This window comes from Galeopterus variegatus, unplaced genomic scaffold, assembly GCF_000696425.1.
Source record: "Galeopterus variegatus unplaced genomic scaffold, G_variegatus-3.0.2 Scaffold109, whole genome shotgun sequence".
Taxonomy (NCBI): Eukaryota; Metazoa; Chordata; class Mammalia; order Dermoptera; family Cynocephalidae; genus Galeopterus; species Galeopterus variegatus.
Window position 1 is genome coordinate 858,910 of NW_007726220.1, and position 20,573 is coordinate 879,482.

At 49.7% G+C, this 20,573-nt stretch overlaps 1 protein-coding gene across 1 annotated transcript in view; it reads left to right on the top strand.

Moving 5' to 3' along the window:
• The window catches only part of WDTC1 (WD and tetratricopeptide repeats 1), a 60,627-nt gene extending 40,492 nt beyond the window's left edge, over positions 1-20,135 (top strand). The window contains exons 6-16 of the mRNA XM_008586296.1: positions 3,384-3,571; positions 6,027-6,209; positions 7,141-7,235; positions 7,638-7,753; positions 9,366-9,441; positions 10,060-10,168; positions 10,942-11,115; positions 14,266-14,501; positions 16,045-16,216; positions 17,129-17,321; positions 18,742-20,135. Of these exons, the coding sequence (XP_008584518.1) occupies positions 3,384-3,571; positions 6,027-6,209; positions 7,141-7,235; positions 7,638-7,753; positions 9,366-9,441; positions 10,060-10,168; positions 10,942-11,115; positions 14,266-14,501; positions 16,045-16,216; positions 17,129-17,321; positions 18,742-18,939 (1,740 nt within the window). The 3' untranslated portion in view covers positions 18,940-20,135. The remainder of the gene's footprint in view (positions 1-3,383; positions 3,572-6,026; positions 6,210-7,140; positions 7,236-7,637; positions 7,754-9,365; positions 9,442-10,059; positions 10,169-10,941; positions 11,116-14,265; positions 14,502-16,044; positions 16,217-17,128; positions 17,322-18,741) is intronic.
• Positions 20,136-20,573: the final 438 nt, after the last annotated feature.

The following is a 20,573-nucleotide window of genomic DNA, read 5'->3' on the forward strand; positions in this document are numbered from 1 at the left end:
TTTTTTTTTTTTTTTTTTTTTTTGCGGCTGTCTGGTTGGGATGGGGAACCGAACCCTTGACCTTGGTGTTATGAGGCTGCGCTCTAACCAACTGAGCTAACTGGCCAGCCAAAAGCTTTGCTAGATGTTTTGGGGTTTTTTGGCGGCTGGCTGGTACAGGTACTCATTTGTAAAAGGGAAGTAGCTAAGGAAAGTCTCCCAGACCCATGAACAATGAATAAATAAATCACTTAATATTTTTAGAAAGAAAGCTGCAATCTATAGCATTGATATTACACTTCAGTGAGATGTTTGGGTTTTAAAAAGCCTGTGGTAAGGGGCCAGCCCGTGGCTCACTTGGGAGAGTGTGATGCTGATAATACTGAGGCCACGGGTTTGGATCCCTATATAGGGATGGCCAATTAGCTCACTTGGGAGAGCGTGGTGCTGACAACACCAAGTCAAGGGTTAAGATCCCCTTATGGTCATCTTTTTAAGGAAAAAAAAAACAAACTGCGCTAGGTGCTTTTAGCTATTCTGCCTTTTCATAGGAAATTAATCTTTTCATTTGTTGTAGTGGAGAGGTGAGCTGAGGAGATGGGGGAAGGGGACTTACATGTGACCTTTGAAGCCCTGTTATGTGGAAGTGACGTGAGACTTGTCCTTTTTGATCCCAGAGAACAGACCTAGGACTAGTGGCCATAGAAACAAATGTGGGCCTGAAGAAGGAAGGAATTGTCTAATGCTTAGAGCTATTTGAAAAAGGCAGAACAGCCTTTTGAAGATATAGTAACTGTCCTATCCCTGAGGTAGGGAGCACTCATGGAGCACTGTCCTTTGAATACCTCACTAATCNTTTTTTTTTTTTTTTTTTTTTTTTTTTGCGGCTGTCTGGTTGGGATGGGGAACCGAACCCTTGACCTTGGTGTTATGAGGCTGCGCTCTAACCAACTGAGCTAACTGGCCAGCCAAAAGCTTTGCTAGATGTTTTGGGGTTTTTTGGCGGCTGGCTGGTACAGGTACTCATTTGTAAAAGGGAAGTAGCTAAGGAAAGTCTCCCAGACCCATGAACAATGAATAAATAAATCACTTAATATTTTTAGAAAGAAAGCTGCAATCTATAGCATTGATATTACACTTCAGTGAGATGTTTGGGTTTTAAAAAGCCTGTGGTAAGGGGCCAGCCCGTGGCTCACTTGGGAGAGTGTGATGCTGATAATACTGAGGCCACGGGTTTGGATCCCTATATAGGGATGGCCAATTAGCTCACTTGGGAGAGCGTGGTGCTGACAACACCAAGTCAAGGGTTAAGATCCCCTTATGGTCATCTTTTTAAGGAAAAAAAAAACAAACTGCGCTAGGTGCTTTTAGCTATTCTGCCTTTTCATAGGAAATTAATCTTTTCATTTGTTGTAGTGGAGAGGTGAGCTGAGGAGATGGGGGAAGGGGACTTACATGTGACCTTTGAAGCCCTGTTATGTGGAAGTGACGTGAGACTTGTCCTTTTTGATCCCAGAGAACAGACCTAGGACTAGTGGCCATAGAAACAAATGTGGGCCTGAAGAAGGAAGGAATTGTCTAATGCTTAGAGCTATTTGAAAAAGGCAGAACAGCCTTTCGAAGATATAGTAACTGTCCTATCCCTGAGGTAGGGAGCACTCATGGAGCACTGTCCTTTGAATACCTCACTAATAGAGACCAGAATTTGTCAATGGTCTTGATACTCCTGAATGGTAAGACCTTGGGCAAGATGCTTATACACGGACTCTCAGCCTCTTCCTCTGTTTAAAAAAGCATGGAAGATTCTTCTCTCTTTAGTTCATCAGTACTACAGATGTATTTATTTAACCCTTGCGCTCCCCCTGGTGGCAACTACAGTGTGTGACGAGTGTGGCAGGAGCCACAGGGCATTACAAGGACTCCCCTGTTTCTTTTTTTCTTTTTATTTTTTTTGACCGGTAAGGGGATCTTTACCCTTGACTTGGTGTTGTCAGCACCACACTCTCTCAAGTGAGCTAACTGGCCATCCCTATGTAAGGATCCAAACCCATGGCTTTGGTGTTATCAGCACCGCACTCTCCCAAGTGAGCCACGGGCCGGCCCTCCCACTTATTTCTACTGTGCGTGGAGTATACGCTGTTTCCAGACAGGATTAAAGACTACTGATTGTTCCTAAAAATGATTAAATTCCGTATATTTTAGCTATCCCTTATCCTAATGAGCCCTTAGAGAAGCACATGTGGAAAGAGTGAATTTTTGCTCTTGCGTGAACATATAAAATCAAATGGGACTTTAGTTGTTTAAATGCAGAATAATGCCCTACCCCCACACCCATCACCACCACCACCCAAGCCTGTTGTGGGTTGGAATGAACTTTACAATTAAAAAAAAAAAAAAAGATATTTTAATCTTTTGAACTCAAGAGAGGAGAGAAGAATTCAACTAACACCACCCCCAAATATTTTTCTTCCTTAAAGTTAGGTGATAGGAAGGTGCATACTTTTTTTTTTTTCATTATTTGAATCTATCTGCAACTGTTTTGTTCTTACCAGATGTCATCTGCAGTATTTTGTTCTCAACTTCATCAGAATGGTGCGGTTCTCATTCTTTATAATAGCTGCATAGAGATGTATCCTCTCAATGCTCAGCCCTTCCCCAAGGTTCAACATTTGAGCTGTTTCCATTATTTGCTAGTATAAGGAGAGCTGCTCTGAGTGTTTCTATACAGGTCCCTTTTTTCTTTTTGGATTATTTCTTTGAAGTGGAAGTTTTAGGTCAAACGATAGAAATAGTTTTTATTTTCGTTGTTACCTATTGCCAGATTGTTCTCCACAAACAGTTGAACCGGTTTAAAACATCTACTCTCTTAAAACAATGAAAATCCTTTTCACTTTAGGACTGATTTATTACTTAATCTGAAGTTATGAAATAGTCATCACGAAGCAGTATGGCAAGTGGGAGCCAGACAGACTTGGGTTTGAACACAGTCCTGCATGTTAGTGCTGAACCTCAATTTTTAATGGGGCTGTTTTAAGTATCAATAAGTTAAAGTAGCTGCCCTGATGTCTAGCACATGGTAAATGCTTAGTAAATGCTAACAGCTGTGATTATCATTCACTCAGCTCTTACTTGGAGAGGGATCAAATAAAGAGGGTTCCTCAGGCAGTCCAACTTGGCATAGGTCAGGACCACTCTTGAAAATAAAGGTGCATGTCTTGATTTTGACCTTTAGGCATATAGGCTACTGCTCAAGATCCAAAGTTTTTTTGGTGGATTGTCTTGGATGGGCTCATTTTCTTATCCAATGTGGAGAAGGAAAGGGGTGTTGACATCCAGGCTAGTCTCCTTCCATGGGCAACTCTCCTCCTACCATCTGCCAAACTCTTCTTCAATTTCTCGAGCAGTTCCTGCCTCACGCTGGCGACCGCATCTTGATCACTGGGGCAGCTGACTCCAAGGTGCATGTCCACGACCTGACAGTAAAGGAGACTATCCACATGTTTGGAGACCACACAAATCGAGTGAAACGCATCGCCACAGCACCCATGTGGCCTAACACATTCTGGAGTGCTGCTGAGGATGGGCTTATCCGGTAAGGGTCTGGGGCATTGAATGGGGCCTGTGCCTTCCCTGCTTCCACTGCATGATGACTCCCCCTCTATCCTATCTGCCCGTGGTGCTTCCTTTCACAGGACTGGCCCCTTCCCCCCAGCAGAGGTCCAGCCTCGATTGTCTGCCCAGGGCAGCTGTCTGTGTACAAACTCGGTTGGGAACATGTGCTTACCCCACCTTCACCTTCCTCCCTCTTTACCCTCCCCTGCACTACCTCCAGGCCTCTGGCCTTCTCTCACCACCTCAGATGCCTGGGGTCTCTGCCACCTGTGGGCATTCACACTTGCTGTTTCCTCTACCTGGGATTCTCTGTCTCCAGTCCTTTCCATGTCTGACTCTTTCTTACCTTAGGGAGATCAGCTTGAGTCATCTTCACGAGCACATTCTCTGCTGATTCTGTCTAAAGTAGATAGACATCATTCTTTGCTTCAGTACCCTAATTGTATCCTCTATAACTCCAATTACCATCTGTACTGTTTTAAAATTTTTGCTTGTCTCTATCCTCTTTTGTCTGTATCCTCACGAGTAGTAAACTGTCTTATACCGATTCCATGTCTGTCTGGTTCTTGGTTGTGTCCTTAGAGCCCAGCATAGTGCCTGGCACACATAGGTCCTTGATACATTTCTTTTGAACAGCTGGCCAGTGGGCATATGCCTGGGATGGGGGGAGAGCCAACCAGAGATGGTAAAGTGGACCATCCCCTTTTCCAACGCCCTGTATTGTTACACATTTGCCTCTGCTTCCTTCCCTTCATCCTAAAATGGTGTCATTGACCTTCCTTAATTCTTTCCTTGAGATGTGACCTTAGAACTTTTTCCTTATCTCTCCGACCTGCTTTAATCCCCCTCCTTTGAGTTCCAATAGGACTTTGTGCCCTCTTCCCTGTTACAAAGGAGAAGTATTTGAGCCATGTATAAACTATAACACAGTAGTTAAGATCAGGGCACTGAAGTCAGACAGACCTGGCGTCAAATCCTAGCTCTCTCACTCAGTGTTTGATTGGGGAAAGTCACTTCACCCTGAACTTCAGTTTCCTCATCTGTAAAATGAGAATAATCATAGTATCTCTCCTGTTGGTCTGAGCATTAAAATTGAGATAGTGCATGTAAAGCCCTAGCGTACTACTTAGAAGACAGAAAACATTTGGTCAGGTGCAGGTCCGACTCTGTGTTGCACTTATTGACCTTGACTGACCGGACTGTGCCAGGGCCAGCTGGTAGAAGCTAAGCATCTAGGGCTTTGGGTAGGATCCTAAGCACTTAGGTGTAGGCACAGTCAGGCAAGGTACCCTAGCAGAAGGTGAACATAAGCTGGGCCTGCCAGAAAAGACAAGATTTGGATGGGCAAGGAAAAGCAGAGTGGATTCCCCAGCTTGAGCAGAGTTTGTGAGGGCAGGGATAAACACAGTATGCACAGGATAAAGAATTATGTAGTTTTAATTGATCCACATTTAGCAAACTGGGTGATAAGTTTGGAGAGATATGTGAAATCAGGTCTTGAGAACCAGACTGAGGAGTTTGGTAAAAGTAAACTTAAAGTAAACTCATGCTAAAGGTATTGAGGCATCTTTAAATTTTTGGTCAGGAGAGTGATATAAAACAATATTTTAGCAAGAATAGTCTGGTGAGGATGGCTTAGAAAGACAAGGCAAAGACATTATTACAGATGTCTAGGCGAGAGGTGGGTGAGCACATGGGTGATGTCCCTGCTCACTCTCTGAAGGTACCTGTGTATTGGCAGCAAAGAAGTTTCCCAGTCTGGAGCCGTGGGAGTTTGCTGCTGCTGGGTGGACTTTTTGCCATTAACTTTTCTATGTGGATGGGACTTTTGGGCTTGCCTTGGCCCCTGGTATTTCTAGGTAGCTCTTAGATGATCTCCAGATTCTCTTTTCTGTCACCTCCATACTTCCCTTTGTTTCCTGAAAGAAGCTAGATTAGGAAGGAGCCAAGCAAAAAGATTAAAATTCAGTTTTAGGAAGCTGTCCTAGCTCTGCACTTAACTAGCTGTGTCATCCCAGGCAGATTATTTAACTTCTTTGAACCTCAGTGTTCTAATGGTACCTATGGATGATGTTAGGATTTAATTAAATACATGTAAAACACTTAGGGACCATAGGACACAAAGATTATTCTCACAAACTGCTAGTAATCAATAGTAGTATAATAGTAGCAATAATACTGACATCTTTAAAATGGGTACAGTAGTATCTGCCTTAAGGGGTTATGTTAGAATAAAACAATGTGTGAGAAGCCTACAACAGGTGCCAGGCACACAGTGGGTACTCAAGAAATGAGAGTGGCTTTTGACATTCTTATTATTTACAAACAGGTCAAAAGCCCCTCCCAATCCTCTTGCATAACAGAGACTAGGCTTCTCCCCTGCCTTCTACACAAAGACCCCTACCCCTGGGTCCTAACTCTGTTCTCTCTCACAGCCAGTATGACCTTCGGGAGAACAGTAAACACTCAGAGGTGCTGATTGACCTGACAGAGTACTGTGGCCAGCTGGTGGAAGCCAAGTGCCTCACCGTCAACCCCCAGGACAACAACTGCCTGGCGGTAGGGGCCAGTGGGCCCTTCGTTAGGCTCTATGACATTCGCATGATCCACAACCACAGGTATGAATAGCCTTCTGTTGGCAAGTCCCTGGGAACCTGCTGCCCCTTTCCCTCATTGCCCTCTTCTTTTTCTTTCTCTTTTTTTCTTTCATACACATCATGACATTCAACCCTCTTCTTTTTAAGGTGGGTTTTTTTTAAATTTCATGATTTAAAAAAATTTAATCTATGCTTGTTTTGGAAAATATGAAAAGTATAATAAGGGAATTACCATAATCCCGTTTCTTTTTTTCTTTCATACACATCATGACATTCAACCCTCTTCTTTTTAAGGTGGGTTTTTTTAAAATTTCATGATTTAAAAAAATTTAATCTATGCTTGTTTTGGAAAATATGAAAAGTATAATAAAGGAATTACCATAATCCCGTCACCTCTAAGAAATCACTGTATATAATATTTCATGCTAGTTCTTTTACTATGATTATGTACAGAATTATAATCTTGTATGTGTAAAACTTTTTGTACATGTAATTTTATTTTATTCTTTAAAAAGAACCAAAAAACAAAAGTAGAATATACTCATAACCCTCACAGCAGTCCCAGACCTGAGTGGCTCCTCCAGCCTGGCTTTCCATGATTCTTGGGACAGGTGCAGGAGTGTCTGGCCTGCTTTATTTTCGTGGATTTAGGTGACCATTGCTGCCCCTCAAATGCTACATGGCTTGGAATGAGCCTTGAGCCTTACTGTAAAATGGGGATGACAGGGTGGTCATGAGGATCCAGACAGTTTACAGGACCTACTGGGTAAAGCACCATATGCATGTCCACAGCTGTCTAGTTGATGGACCTTTGGGGTTGCTTAGGTAAGGAAGAAAGGTACTTCCTGTATCTTTCAGGGATACAGACTTAGGTTTTCCTCCATGAACTGTGGTCTGGTCTCACCAGGGGTAGTGCTAGGGTTTTAACCTATATGATTTTCCTTCCCCTCAGAAAGAGCATGAAGCAGAGCCCTTCAGCAGGTGTGCACACCTTCTGTGACCGGCAGAAGCCCCTTCCAGATGGTGCAGCCCAGTATTACGTAGCAGGTAGGACTCAGCCCAGCTCTAGCCCCAAACTCTCAGCTGGATTCTGACTCTTTCTGGGGCAGTGCAGGTAGGCAGCATGGCATGGTGGTCAAGAGCAAGGGTTTTAGAGTCAGACAGGCCTGGGCTTTAATTCTCACTCTGCCATTGACCAGCTGTGTGACCTTCAGCAAATTAGTTAACCTCGTTGAGTTTCTTTTCTGTAAAATGGGGTTGCGAGGACTAAATGAGATAAAGAATGTAAAACAGATGGCCCAGTGCATGTAATGAGGGCTCAACATTGTAGCTGCTTTTATGATGAAGTTGATTACTATCATTTTCAAAAGGACTATTTTCATACAATCTCCTGCCCCTTTGAGGGGGACTGAGAGCTTCACCCTAGGGTGACTGGGCTGTTCCCTGCAGGTCACCTGCCAGTGAAGCTGCCTGACTACAACAACCGTCTGAGAGTGCTGGTTGCCACCTATGTGACCTTCAGCCCCAATGGCACAGAGCTGCTAGTCAACATGGGAGGGGAACAGGTATGTACAGCCCTGTGATGGTTCTGCCCCACCACCAACCCATGTCCAGCAGCCAGGACTGTGTACTTTACACCCACTACCATGAGGCAGACAAGAAGCAACAGCCTCATTGCAAATGACATTACAGTGAAAAGTGGGAGTGACATGGTATCATTGGAATTCCCAGAGACGTATCATAGCCTGGTATTGTTCTTTTTCTTTTTGTCTTTAATGAACTAGATGCATGTATGATAGTATGGTATTTTGTTTAAGAACATAGGCTTTGGAACGGACAGACCCGTCTTCAAATGCTGGCCTGCTGTTTACTAGCTGTGTACTCTGACTTTGAGCAAGTCTCTTAATTTTTCTGATCCTCGTTTTCCTCATCTGCCATTTTCAGAGTAGGAAATCCCTAGAGCTCAGAGCACACAACCCAGCTGTAGTTTAGGGCCAGCTTTGGGAAGTGTTCTTTGATAATGGTAGGTTACTAAACTTTCTGTGTGTATGCTCTCAGTCAGGATAGTTAGTAAGCCTTGCATAAATTCATTTATTCTACAAACAATGAACACTTACTCTGGACTAGCATTATCATAAACATAAGGAGACAAATGCAAAATATGATCCATCCCCAGGCTGAAACGGTTGATGGCATTCCAAGGTAAGGCATGAATATAAACAAAAGAAATGGATAGAGAATAGGTGAGCTCCTGAGTTGAGAATAGCGTTCTGGCTTCACAGAGCTAAGCCATCACCTGGTCTGACGGTAGCATTGGGATGAGTGCAAAGGCAGGCTGCAGAGTGGTTAGGAGCCAGGCAGGACTGGGTTTGAGTCATGGCTGTGCCACATGCTGCCTTTATGACCTTGGGTAAATTATTTAAACTCTGAGCCTACATTTCTTTATTTGTAAGGGGAATGATGATAGTAGAAGTGCCTCTTCATAGTATGGTTTCTAGGGTGAAATGAGATTTGTCATATAAAACGCTTGAGCAGGGCCAACCCGTGGCTCACTCGGGAGAGTGTGGCGCTGATAAGACCAAGACGTGAGTTGGGATCCCTATATAGGGATGGCCAGTTAGCTCACTGGATGAGCGTGGTGCTGACAACACCAAGTCAAGGGTTAAGATCCCCTTACCGGTCATCTTTTAAAAAAAAAAAATAATAATAACAATAAAAATAAAACTCTTGAGCAGAGTTCTGGAACAAAATAAGAATTCAATAAATGTTAAGTAATAATAGATAACATTTATTTACTTGCCAAGAGAAGTAACTGGCAGTGTTACTTTAAGCAAGTTGCTTCCCGTCTCTGAGGCTTCAGTTTTCTCATCTGTAAAATGAGACATTTGGTTTTGTGACCTCTGAGGACCTTTCCAACTTAAACATGTGATTCTAATTAATGACAATATTTCAAGCAGGGCTTGGGATACATCAAATAGCCCACCCTGGGGGCCCGGAGGTAGGAAGATTTTCTCGCCTGAGGTTTGCTTCCTGGAAATATCGCCTGGGCTAGGTCAATGGTTTCATGCTGAACTCTCACTGTGTTCCAAGATCCTGGTTCTTGAGAGCCACCAAGGCCTTGCTAGTGGTCCAGCCACATCCTCCATCTCTTTTCTTGACCCCCCCCCCCAACTCTAGGTCTATTTGTTTGACTTGACTTACAAGCAGCGACCATACACCTTCCTCTTGCCTAGAAAATGCCACTCCTCAGGGGGTAAGTTCTCCCTTAGGGTATCTCTGTGGAGGTGGGGTGGGGGTGCTTGAGTGCTAATACATCTACTGAGAAGCCTGCCCCTTACTCTGGACTATGGCTGTGATCCTCCAAAAAGAGCAGATCTCTGAAATAATCCTGTCTGTATAGAAGGAAGGAAGGTAACAGCAGGCCAGAGGGATCTGTCCAAGAGCTTTGCACCACAGCCCTTTTCACTTTCTTCTGAAAAGACAGGTTCTTACCACAGCTGGGCTCTTGAGGACCTGAAGTAGTGCTCTTCCCCTTCTCAACCTGGCTCAGTCTTCACCTTGACTTCTTCCTGGGGCCTGCAGTTGATTTAGGCATCTCCTCACCTCCCATTCCCACCCCATACCCCCTTAACTAAGCATTAACTCCAAGTTGAAGCTGTGTCCCCTGCCAGCCAGCAGAGGGCGCCCAGGCTTTTCTTTATGCCATTGCCTGCTGGCCTGCTGAACTTGCTTTCTGGGAATGGATCTTACCCTGGGAGAATAGTGCCACAATGGAACTAACAGACCCTGTGATGAAAGCTGGAGGGCTGCCAAGAAGAAACGAGGACTCCTCCTGAGTTATTGCTGTTACTTTCTCCCCATCCCCTGCCAGAAGTCCAGAATGGCAAGATGTCCACCAACGGTGTGTCCAATGGTGTGTCCAACGGCCTACACCTTCACAGCAATGGCTTCCGGCTGCCAGAGAGCAGGGGACATGTCAGGTGAGACCACCTGTCTTCTCTAGTCCTCTAAGCCCCAGTTACACCTATGGACTAGAAGGAAGGGCATATCCTGTAAATCTTCCTCGTGACATGCACATATCCTAGAGGGTGGGACTAGGGAAAAGAGGCTTCTTGGAGGGCCACTAGTGGTCCACTCCTACCCAGTAGGACACTAGTCATGCTCAGACTGTAGCTCCAGTCCTTTGGTACCAGTAGGTGGGGTCCGGACCCAGGGGCTAACTGCCTCTTAGCTTTGCACTCTCTCCAAAAAGTGGTTCCAGACAGATGGGCCTCCCCCATTACATTATTTCTTATCCTATAGCATATTCTTGCCTCTGTTCTCTGCCAGGCTCTGTGCTGGCCTTTGGATACAGAGGTGTTCAAAATCTCTAGCACCTGACAGGAACAGAATTCTCTGTAGAGAGATCCATAGGAGGGGTCTGGGTGGTCATAAGGTTCAGCTCAGTGTGGAGGAAGGTGATGTCAGCTACTGTCGTGGCCAGGAGTTTAAGAGACATCTTAAACCTGTCCAGGACAGCTTCATTTCTGGCCTCTTCTTTTTCACTGGCTCAGAGTATTTGGAATTGTGCCTATTTCCTATCATGGTTATAGCTAATAACCCAGGCCACGGATAGGAGTGGTCCCCTCCTCTAGATGGCAGTACAGATCCCAGGGGCCAAGAAAACCTGGGTCAACCCTCAGGCAGGACTACAGACTTCCTGAGGGGCTGCTGTGACCTTCTTTGGTCTGACTTGGCTCTGCTTCCCCTGTAGCCCCCAAGTAGAGCTGCCCCCATACCTGGAGCGTGTGAAACAGCAAGCCAATGAGGCTTTTGCCTGCCAGCAGTGGACCCAGGCCATTCAGCTTTACAGCAAGGCTGTGCAGAGGGCCCCTCACAATGCCATGCTCTATGGAAACCGAGCTGCCGCCTACATGAAGCGCAAGTGGTGAGTGGGCACTACAGGAGGGACCTGGTCCGGACAAGGGATAAAGTAACTGGACAGGGCACCTGCTGGAGCCACATTGCCTAGGCATCCAGGGAAGGTGGCAGTGATACCCTGCTGCCTCTTAGGGCTTCTGAGGCCCAGGCCTCTCCTCCCCACCACCAGGTTGATGGTGGGCAGGCACCTGACCCATTAATCAGGAAGTCTCAAGCATTCTCCCCACCACCAGGTTGATGGTGGGCAGGCACCTGACCCATTAATCAGGAAGTCTCAAGCACCGAGGAAGCTCACAGTAAGTGGAACATGCTCACAAGTAGCTCCAACATGGTGCTTTGTTATAAAGTGCTTTGGCCACTGGGGAAGTTCTTGTTGAGAGAATGGTTAATCCTGATTGTAGAAGAATTGGGCCTTGACTTGCACTTTGAAGGAGCGGTGAAATCTTGCTAGGTGGAAATGAGGGGTTTGATGAATTCAGTTGGTATCTGTCTAAAATGATTTTGCGCTCCTTGCCACAAGGCTCTTAGACCCTTTGGACCAAGCACAAACAAGATCCCAGAGAGGTGAAGCCGACTGTGGGTTATGCTGGGGTATGGTGGCTGGTGGTAAAGGAGTAGGTCCATGTCCTGAAGAACCCCTCATCTTTGGAGACCCTCAGGGCCCCAAGCCCTTCTGCCTGCAGCACCAGCAGGCAAGCAGACAGGCAGACCCCCATCCCCCTGCCAGGGCCAGGACTGGAGATGGATAGAGCTGGGCCCACAGCCATTTCTGCTCCGTCTGGCATCCGACGGCTCTGCCCAGACAGACAGGCCAGCTGGTGTGCCATCGTCTGGCTGCAACTAGGCAGGCCAGAGAGGGAAGCTTAAGAAACCCACCCAAGTCAGCAGGATGGTAGGTGGGGGTTGTGGAAGATGCTACCCCGACAGGCCTTAGCTGAGGCATCAGGAGTTTGCCAAGGGCTTAGGTGGCAGCCAAACCCAGGAGACGACTGTTTGGGGGCCATCCTGAGGTGTTTTGCCTCTCTGTCTCAATAGTTGGGTAGTATGCCGTGGCCCTCATCCAGGCTGTAGGCTGAGAGCTCAGCTTCACTCCTGCATTCTTGCTAAGAGAGGTTGGTGGTTTCGCAATCCATGTATGTCCTCGACATGTTCTCAGAGCTTCCTATTTGCTCAGTACCAAGGACACAGTTCTGTCACTGAGTTTCTGTGCTCCAGAGTGGCCAGCCTCTGGACAGGAAATAAAGTCATGGACATAGTTCAGTATCAGGAGCAAGAAGCAGTAAGTCTTGTGAATGGTCAGGTAAAGTGCTGCGGGCATCAAGGAAAGTCGGGTCACTTTAGCTGGGGATCAAGGATGTATCAGAAAGACGTGGTGTCTGAATGGGCTGTAAGTTTGGGCAGGCTTAGACATGGAGATGAAGAGGAGGAGGGGACCGTGGGGAAAGGACATTCCAGGGAGATGAAATGGTGTGAACAAAGGCATGGGGGTGGGGGACTGACTGAAGAGCTTGTTTGCAGAACGGCAAATTCATTTGGCTGGAGCAGAGGGTTCTGGAAGGGACTGGCAGGAGATGAGTCTGTGAGGTAGCCTGGGGCCGGCCTGGGAAGGGCTTGGAATGCAGAGCGGTGGCGTTTGGCCTGGATTCAGTGCATGATGGGCAGCTACTGGAGAGTTTTGAGCAAGAGAGGGATGTGCTGAGGGCTGTCCTTTCAGGGAGATTGATCTGGCAGTGAGTCTAGGATGGGTGAGCCCTGGGGCCAGCCTGCTTCCTCCCCCCCAATCGCCACATGCCTGCCAGTGACCCCTAGAATGTCACATTCTGTCCCAGGCCAGCCTCCCCAGGGCTGCCATCTGCTCTTGGATGCAGTGGGAGTTGTCACCCTCTGGTTCCTGGCTGGTCTCTGGTCTGGTTCTCCCCAGGATCTTGGAGGGGCACCTTGCAGGTGGTAATTGGGTTTCCAAACAGCGCCTGCTCCTCCGTCACATCCACTCATTGTGACGCAGGTCATGCCATTAAAGCAGCTCTGTCTCCTGCCTGCCCCCGCACTGGCTGCGCTGATGGTTCCTAGTCTGAGTGTGGCTGTTCGAAGGGTTGGGTGCTCCTGAATGCTGTAGGAGAGGAGGGTCCAGAGGACCCATCCCTTCAGACCTGCTTTGGGCATGTAGAGTGTTGTATGCTGTGCCCTGGCTGGAGGGGCCATCAGCTCCAGGGAGAGCTGCTTACTGCTTGGCACAGTTAGACATAGACCATAGCCCAGCAGGAAAAAAAAAAACAATGGCTTCCAAAGGAGGAATGGCTCCTGTCATCCGTATGGCTCTCCAGATGAGGAGAACAGACAAGTCTGCGGGTGCCGGGGGAATGTGTCTCCTATATTCTGGCACAGGGTGGGAGAAGGTGGGGCTTCTCCTTTGACCTCTTCTCACTAACCCCCATGCCAAAAGCACTCCTGTTTCCCTTCATCTGTACTTTAGGAGGTTGGAGAAGTGAGTAGGGATGATTTGGAGCTCCTGGCGTGCATACCCCTCCCAATCCCTGCCATCAGCTTCCAGAGAGCTGACTCTGCCAGACTGTCAGGCCCCATCCTCCAGCCCCAGGAGGTAGAGGCCACAGCTGCTGTGGATCAGTCAGCCAGGACAGAAGGGGGTCTAGCTGAGGGCTTGCTTCCTGCTGGTCAGACCCTAAGTCCCTGCCCTGGCACTTCTGGTTTCCCCAGACCACAGAACTGTCCTTGAGGGCCCCCTGCCTTGGACATGGCTTTGAAGGCCAGCCAGGGGGATTTGAGGAGGTGGATGGAGAAAGAGAGAAGGAGAGCTTGGGGAGCCTGAGTTGGGCAAGATGCCAGGCCTTCTGCTGCAGAGCTGCGGGTGCTTGTGGTAATGAGTGCACAGTTGCACTCTGTGTCCAGCAGAGGGCAGCCTGACACCGGTTTTTGCCATCTCCAAGACCTCAGGGTTCCTGGCTTGCTCCTTAACATATGCTGTCTCCTGGGGAGGGAGGCTGGGGCTGAGCCAGGATTCTCTTCATCCCCAAGTCCCCTCACCCTGAGATCTGTCAGAGGTGGGCTGGGGTGGCTACAGGAAGCAGAGGAGACTGAGTGGGGACTCCTTGCTTGCTATGTGGCCCCACCTCCAAGCCATACTCCCCTGCATTTCCAGGGACGGTGACCACTACGATGCCCTGAGGGACTGCCTCAAGGCCATCTCCTTAAACCCGTGCCACCTGAAGGCACACTTTCGTCTGGCCCGCTGCCTATTTGAGCTCAAGTATGTGGCTGAAGCCCTGGAGTGCCTGGATGACTTCAAAGGAAAGTTCCCAGAGCAGGCCCACAGCAGCGCTTGTGATGCACTGGGCCGTGACATCACGGCTGCCCTCTTCTCCAAAAATGATGGTGGTGAGTGGGCACGAGGAGGGGTTGCCTGTCACTCTTTCTATTTGAGAAGTTGCATGACGTTCTGGAGAGGACTCCATTCTGGGATTGGAGAGGCCTGATTCAGGTGTTGACTCTGAAACCATGTGACCTTGGGGCAGTCATCTGGTCTCTCTGAAACTCAGTTTCCTCATCTGAAAAGGGGAAATGCTGACACCCCCCACTGAGTTTCTGTTGAGGTTTAGCAGTAGCTGAGTATTTAAAATACCTGCTGTAGTGCCTGGTTCTCGGGATAGGAGGAAGCTGAGCCCAGTTAGGCTGTGGGAGCTCCAGCTGGGCATTCTCGCCTGCCCACAGACAGGGCCTTGGTGGCTCTGCTTGGGGATCTGGGAGAGAGGCAGTTGCTGGTTGTTGGGTTTGTTCAGGTTTGTACAAGTGCAGGAGAGACAGCAGCACAGGGCAGTAGACATGCCTTGGGCATGGAGTTTGGGGCTGAGGGTTCCAATCTCAGCTCTACCGTATGGTAACTGTGTGGCCTCTCTGAACCCACTGCCTTATCTGCACAAAGAGCACACGAAGCCTGCCTGGCTCACCTTGGAAGTGTTGGAGAGCAAACTGGGTCATTGTAGCATGGCCTATAAATGTGAAAGGTGGGCTCACTAGAGGCAGACGTGGGTCCTCACCTCTCTTCTTTGCAATTTGCCAACCACGTGATTGATTCATTTGTTTAATGAATAGTCAGCAGACACCTGCCATGTGCCAGGTACTGTGCTGGGTCCTGGGAGTACAGCTCTGAGCACAGATGGGATTTCTGTGTTCATGAAGTTTACAGCCTAGTGAAGAAGCCAAGCCATGGAGGAGAAATAAGGAGTATGGCAAGTGCCATGGGGACCTGAATGGTACAGGAGTATTGGGGGGAGGGCTTGATGGCAGTCTGGGGTCCTTCAAGAAGAGACATTTAAGCTAAGATCTCAAGGATGTGCAGGAAGAAATAACTAGATAAAAGTGTAGCTGTGGGAGGTGAAGAGCTCCTGGCAGATGAACCAGCACATTCAGAGGCCCTGAAGTAGGTAGGAACAAGGCACTTTTAAGGAACTGAGAGAACTGGTGATTTTACCTGTCATTTAGCTGACCAGTGCCTCAGTTGGGATCCATAATAACTGTCTTCCAGAGGGTAAGGGCTTGGTCCTTATTGCCTTAGAGCTACAAATATATTTATAAAAGTCATCCATGCAGGGCTGTCTTGGCTAGTGCCTCACTCTCCCTCGCTGGCCTCTCACCTCCACAGAAACAGACTTTTAATCCATGCATCCTTGGGGCTTCCAGGCCTTTATTCAGGGTGCTGAACCAGAGCCTTCCTGGCATCATATTTCTCCTCTTGAACATCCTCAGGGGCTGGATCCAATGATGCATCTTCCCCACAGCCTTTTCCTGATTTTCCAGGGTAAGGGTGGAGGCAAGTGGCCCTACATTGCAAGTACTTGGGCTGACAACAGGACCATCAGGAAAAGATGGGGCAGGGGAGAGAGGGACAGGACTCTTACCTCTCCTTGATCTGTGCCCGCAGAGGAGAAGAAGGGAGCTGGTGGTGGCCCAGTCCGCCTCCGCAGCACCAGCCGCAAGGACTCCATCTCAGAGGACGAGATGGTGCTGCGAGAGCGAAGCTATGACTATCAGTTCCGCTACTGCGGCCACTGCAACACCACCACGGATATCAAGGAGGCCAATTTCTTTGGCAGGTCTGAGGCCCTGAAGAGGAGGAGGGCACAGCTCAGTTAGCAGCAGGATGTTTGGGGGAGGTTGGGTTTGGGGGAATAATGTTCTACAAAAGGATCTCAGGTCCTAGCTCTGCCTCTGTCCCTTTGGGCAAATGGCTTCATTTCTGTCAGCCTCAGTTTCGTCATCTATGAATGAAACCAACCACACCCACTCATGAGGCCGTATTCCAAGTAAAGTACCCAGTGCAGCGCCTGGACTATTCCTTTATCCCCGCCTCTTTCTCCCTCTGTCAGCACGTGCCAGAGTTTGGTTCCTTTATCTGGATGTTCATAGCCTGCCTCTGATGGGGTACTAGGCAAGAGCCCTCAGAGGCTGGGAGTCTTGGCACACACCTGCTGAGTGCTCAGATCTACGCCCTGGGTACTGTAGGACAAAGCCCGTATCTCAGACACCATCACCCCCAACCCTCCTTTGTAGATATTTTCACTTTCTCTGGGTAGGTGAGACATGAGAATAATTGAGAATCCCTATAAATGTCAACGGCATGTGAAGGTCTGTACTGAACTGTGGACATACTGTAGGATTTGGGGGTCTGGATCCAAGACACCTAGGACTGTTCAGGGAAGGCTTAGACGAGGGTGTCTTTAGAGACCTGAGGTGTAAGATCTGATCCTGGCACCAAGGAGGTGATAATGTACTTTGGGGGAGGCTGTCTTGGAGGCCCCAGGCAGATAGTCACTGATCCTGGGTTTAAGACAACAGTGACTAGGGCTCTGCAGTATGGAGAGCATCACCATGTGTGTGGGAGTTCTGAGTCAAGTGCAGACCTCAGAGTGTGGGGACTGAGTGGCTCCAGACTTCCCTGCTCCCCCTTGCCCTACACCAAGGGGCAGTACCCCACCTGACCTCCCTACCCTTTGCCCCTCCGCCAGCAACGCTCAATACATCGTCAGTGGCTCTGACGATGGCTCCTTCTTCATCTGGGAAAAGGAGACCACCAACTTGGTCCGCGTGCTCCAGGGGGATGAGTCCATCGTCAACTGTCTGCAGCCGCACCCCAGCTACTGCTTCCTGGCCACCAGTGGCATCGACCCTGTTGTGCGGCTCTGGAACCCCCGACCAGAGGTGAGGATGTGGGCAGGGTGGCTGAAGCCAAGCAGGGAGGAAGGCAGGGATACGGTGCAAGGCCTATGGCTAAGCCTGCGAGAGCTGGGGAGAGAAATGAGCCACACAGAGATGGCTAGCATGAGTAAGGGCCAAGGGCCCCAGGCTGTGTGGCGGCTCTCAGGTTCTGGAAGTTTCAAATGCAGTGGGCATTTGAGGGGGCAAGAGTTGGCTCCTGCCTTCAAGGAGCATATCCTTGAGCTAGCTGTAAAGGTGAGATGCACATATAGGAAGGTGAGACACACAAGTACCAAGGACAGGGATGCAGGAGGGCAGAGGGGGAACCAGACCGGCTCCAGCCCACCTCATGAGAAGGGTGCCTCATAGACCACTGTGGTATGTCCCCCAGAAGCTGTGCAGAGGCCAGTCCCTCAGTCACAAGGGAGCTATGCAGGCTTTGGACTCTGGTGGGCTTAAGTTTGAATCTGGCCTCTTCACTCACTGCCCGAGAGACTTAACCATCTCTGACCCAGATTTTTATCATCTGTACATTTGGAATGGCAATGACAGCACTGCCGCAAAAGGTCGTTGTGAGGATTAAAGAAGTGCCTTGTCTGGCCCATGCAGACACTTAGGATAGTGTGGTCCCCTCCACTCCCAGTGTGGGTGGCCAGGCGAGCCAGCCTGAGGCCCTGTGCCCCTCTGCCCCACCTCACCCCCTTCCCAGCTGGCAAAACAGAAGCCAAGTGGGGTATCTGATTCCAGGGCCAATTTTCTGCATCTTTTAAAGAGGGAACAGGAAAAAGAAAAATAAAGGAAGGGTTGTTGGGATTGGCAACAGAACAGAGTGAGGTTGGGGTGCTGTATCTGCCGCAGCCCCCCTCCCCGTATCCCAGTATGCCTGCCCCCCATACCCTGTGCGTGCTCCTCCCCATATAAAGGGTACTTCAAAGAGCTCATAGTAAAATGGAATGGAAAGATAATATAAATATTTCCATGAGCTTTTTGAAGTACCCTCATATATCCCCAGTGTGGTATGTCCCCTCATATATATCCTGATGTGGTATATCCCCCCATGTATACCCTGGTGTGTGTAGTCTTCCCATATACATCCCAGTGTGTGTGTATTCTCTCCCAATGTGTTTCACTTTGTGGGACCCCCCGTATGTGTATAACCCAGTGTGGTGTGTCCTCTCTCTCTTATGTATCTTGGTGTGTGTACGCCCCCACCCCCACCCCCACATACATCCCAGAATGTGTGCTTCCCTCCACCTATATCCATCTCCTGCTGTGTACACCCCCCATGTGCATAGTTCAGCCTGTGCATCTCCCTCCCCACCCCCGCACATGGATCTCAGCATATGTGCCTCTGTGCCTCCCCCCTGCATCCTGGTGTCCCCCCCGCCCTGAGCCCACCTGCACTGCCCCTCCCCCACCACAGAGCGAAGACCTCACAGGCCGAGTTGTGGAGGACATGGAGGGCGCTTCTCAGGCCAACCAGCGGCGCATGAACGCAGACCCCCTGGAGGTGATGCTGCTCAACATGGGCTACCGGATCACAGGCCTGAGTAGTGGGGGTGCTGGGGCCTCTGACGATGAGGACAGCTCCGAGGGCCAGGTGCAGTGCCGGCCCAGCTAGGCTCTCCGAGCCCCGGTCCCCAGCCCCTGCTACTGGCTGGACCTTCCACCCTGAGCAAGAGGTCAGGGGGTTCTGTTTTGGTTTGTCTTCCCCACCCCCACCCCCATTTTTTCATTTTTTCCCTGTTTCGTTTGTTAGTTTGGCATTGGGGGTAGGGGTTGCTACAACTTGCTGGCTTTCAGACTCTTGGGATGATTGTCCCTTGACTGTCCCCAGCCCTGAGCAGTACAGGAGGGGAAGCCTCTCCAAATGGCCCTACCTCCTGCTTCCATGTCTCTGGAGGGCTCTGGCCTGCCTCAGAACCCCTTCTGCCTCAGATGGGGAGGCGAGGGCTGAAACTGTCTTCGAGGACTGTCCTGCCCTTCAGTTGGCAGCAGGAAGGGGCGCGGAATTCCCAGTTGGTAAGGGCTACCCTTGGCCTGTTGCCACTCTTGCTCCCTGGCCTGCAGGGCCAGCTCCCCCGTGGTCTTCAGGGAAGGTTCTGTAAAAAGGGTGGGGTCCCACACCCTCCTGCCAGAGCCAGCAGTGTTAGAGTGGAAGCAAAAGGAAAGATGGAAGCCCTGGTGTGGACAAGGCCAGGCTCTTTGCCCTGGTTGCAGTGGGGCATCCTTGCCCCTCCTGGGCACTGCACTGGCCCTATGCCTACTCTCACTGGCCACCTCTGGGGGCTCTGCCTTTCCTGAGGGCCTTGGCAGAGGATGGGACACTGCGCCATACCCCCCACCCCCATTCGTGCCATGCCAGCACTTCCGCATTACGGCCACTCTCCTCTGGGCGCTCCTCAGCCTCACTGTGACCTTTCTGCCAGAGCTCCCAGCCAGGCCTGCTCTGCTGAGGTGGCGCTTCCTGCTAAGGGCCCTTCTCTGCCCTTTCTGCCCTCCTTCCCACCCCACATGCTGAGCCGCCACAAAGACCAAAGAAGTGATGGCTTTTCTCTGTCCCCTGCTGCTCTGGGGGGAGGGGGTGGGTCTCCTGAGCCACTGGGATGGGAAAGTCCCCATCTCGGCCCCTCCCTCCTCAGCAGCCCCAAGCTTTACACTGGATGCAGCGTCACCCCACCACTCACCAAGCCTCCCCTTTACCCTCTACCCCGGGCTCTTAGCTCGTGCTGCTCCTGGGAGTTGGTTCGTCCTTCCTCCCCTCCCCCTCCCCCTCAGTGCTCACTTGGCTCCAGCCCTCCAGCTGCAGCCTCTGGGGAGAAGCAGCCTCCCTCCCTCCCTCCCTCCCTCCACCCCTGTCTCTGCCAGGTGCCTCCTCTCAGTCAGGCTTCAGAGCAGCATACATTATACGAAGTTATACGAGCCCCCTGCCTTGGACATGGCTTTGAAGGCCAGCCAGGGGGATTTGAGGAGGTGGATGGAGAAAGAGAGAAGGAGAGCTTGGGGAGCCTGAGTTGGGCAAGATGCCAGGCCTTCTGCTGCAGAGCTGCGGGTGCTTGTGGTAATGAGTGCACAGTTGCACTCTGTGTCCAGCAGAGGGCAGCCTGACACCGGTTTTTGCCATCTCCAAGACCTCAGGGTTCCTGGCTTGCTCCTTAACATATGCTGTCTCCTGGGGAGGGAGGCTGGGGCTGAGCCAGGATTCTCTTCATCCCCAAGTCCCCTCACCCTGAGATCTGTCAGAGGTGGGCTGGG